Source organism: Penaeus chinensis, chromosome 15, assembly GCF_019202785.1.
Source record: "Penaeus chinensis breed Huanghai No. 1 chromosome 15, ASM1920278v2, whole genome shotgun sequence".
Taxonomy (NCBI): Eukaryota; Metazoa; Arthropoda; class Malacostraca; order Decapoda; family Penaeidae; genus Penaeus; species Penaeus chinensis.
The window spans coordinates 20205330-20207829 of NC_061833.1; the positions used below are offsets into that span (position 1 = coordinate 20205330).

Consider the following 2500-nt stretch of genomic DNA (forward strand, 5'->3'; position numbering starts at 1 on the left):
TTCTACAGCTGCTCTGAATCCACATCTTCATACAGTTAATGCTTTCTCTTAGCTTCCTTTTTTTTCTGCATTGCTCTCCTTTTTTTCTCTCTCTCTTATTTTCTCCCTTTCGTTTGTAATGATGTGTTCGTATCGTGTTTTGATTGCCATTTACCTGTGATTAATTACATTGTTGTCTTTAATGAAGACCTACTTACTAGGGTTGTGTCCACGTACAGGCGACTGTACTTAAGTCCAAGTACCTGGATATTTTTCATGTACAAGTGCAGTCACTTTGTTATGTACATAAGTCCAAGTCCAAGTACATGTCATTGTACTTAAGTACAAGTACAAGCACTCTCTTAAAGCACGAAAGTTAGTAGTTTTCGTATATACACAATTAATATACTATTAAAAAGTGGGATTCGATATAGAAAAGTATATGGAAATTCTTCATGAATTCTAGCACTTCGTTTATCACAGAATTACAAAACAAGAACACATACTTCATGAGCAACTTGAATAAATAACATTCCCTATGCTGCAAATGCAAATGACTATCTATATATTTCTCATATCAGTAATAGATTAAAATTTGTTGTAGAAAATAAGGGTATCAGGGCAATAAAACTTGTCCCTTGTTCTATACTAATAAAATAGTTTTATGACTAAAAGTAACAGATACATGCAGATGATTTTATTGAACATCAATTTGTTTAATTGTCCTTTTGTGACTTTTCCTGTAGTACAAAAGTAATCATAGAACAACTTCATAAAATATAGATGAATGTTTTTGTTGCCAGTAGAATTCAAAATATGATTTGACAAATCTTAGTTGCACTTTTGCTAGTTTTTGTCAGTAAGACCACATCTGTCAGGCTTAAACACTTTTCCAGCAATGCTGAAATGCCTTTCAACGGGAGCAGAGGGTGCAGGTACTGCCAAATATTTCATATGTTTGTGTTGGTTGGAAGCTACATCCTTGGAGCAGAAGAGTTTCGCTTTGCAATGTTTACACTCAAAATTCCCAGCTTTATTGTCGGGTTCAGTAAAGTGGTCCCAGATTCATGAAGTCTTGTTGCCTCCTGCTTGTCTGCTGTGAGCGATACCGACTACCGAGGTGAAAGAGTGGAGAGTGGAGTGTGACAGAAATAAACGCGTTCACGCTTCTTAAATAATGAGGCGCTGTACTGGCCCTGTACTGCAACATGCTACCAATTGAGAAAATACTACTTGATTATGCTCATTTACCCTATATCACACTACATCATCATAACATCCAATGGACGTATTTACCCAAAAGTATCATCACACATTATATATCATAACTTTTACTTAACTATAATATACATGTTTGTGTTCGAATGTACTTGTTATTTTTTAAAGTACCTTGGGTCTAAGTACAAGTACAACTACCAATGATTTTTTAAACACCAAGTACAAGTACATAAAAATCTGTATTTATTCCAAGTACACGTACATATCCTTGGACCCATCCCTGCTTCTTACTGTACCGCAGATTCTCCAATAAAGACACAAAAGTAAATATACAAGTACTGTTATTATTATTATTATCCTTAGTATGATCAGCATCATGATTAGTATAAGATGTACTATGAAGCTTTATTTTGTCGTGATTATATTTTTTTATCATTATAGATAATCATTACATTTCTAGTACTGTTTTTTAATTTTTATCATTACCATTATTATCATTTTTGCTATAAAATCTTATCACAGTTTATTACTAGCTACGGCTTTTATTAATACTATCATTATTTTTATAATTATTATCGTAATCATTATCATTGTTATCATTATTATTATTATTATTATTATTATTATTATTATCATTATTAGTATTATTATTATTACTGTCGTTGTTGTTGTTGTTATCATTATTATTATTATTATTATTATCATTATTAGTATTATTATCATCATCATCGTTATCGCTATTATTATCATTGTTATTAGTAGTAGTAGTATAGTTATTATTATTATTATGAATATTATTATTGTTATTAACATTATTATCGTCATTATCATTATTATTGTCATTATTGTTACTATTATTTTTTTTATTATCATTATTACTGTAGTGGATAACCAAACTCCGTAGTCAGAGATATTAGTCTGGTAGCGTGTTACCCAACTGCAGGTAATCACTATATGGGTTTGGCGTATTTTGGTGATAACTCTCAGGTGATTGAAAGCGATCCCGTGCTCACAATAAAAAGAACAAAAAAGGCAACATAAAAGGAGCATCCATATTATACATTTATTACGCACAAATCTTTCGAACACAACCAGTATACAAGACAACACATCATACACTTACTTGGTACAACAGAGACACGAAAAGTATCAGTCAGCCAGCTACAAATCAGACGGTCTGTCACCACACAGGATAAAAGACTCTCTCCCTCTGACCGACCTGGCTTGACCTTTTATACTGGTGGCTTCCCGCGCTTGGTGATATTTTACCCATAATGCAGTTGATTTATATTTGTTCAATAGC

At 32.2% G+C, this 2500-nt stretch overlaps 1 protein-coding gene across 1 annotated transcript in view; it reads left to right on the forward strand.

The window, feature by feature from the left end:
- Window positions 1-1527, forward strand: part of LOC125032958 — an 11484-nt gene extending 9957 nt beyond the window's left edge. The window contains exon 7 of the mRNA XM_047624367.1: window positions 1-1527. This exon is cut by the window's left edge and continues 174 nt beyond it. Coding sequence (XP_047480323.1) covers window positions 1-39 — 39 coding nt within the window. The 3' untranslated portion in view covers window positions 40-1527.
- The last annotated feature ends 973 nt before the right edge of the window (window positions 1528-2500 follow it).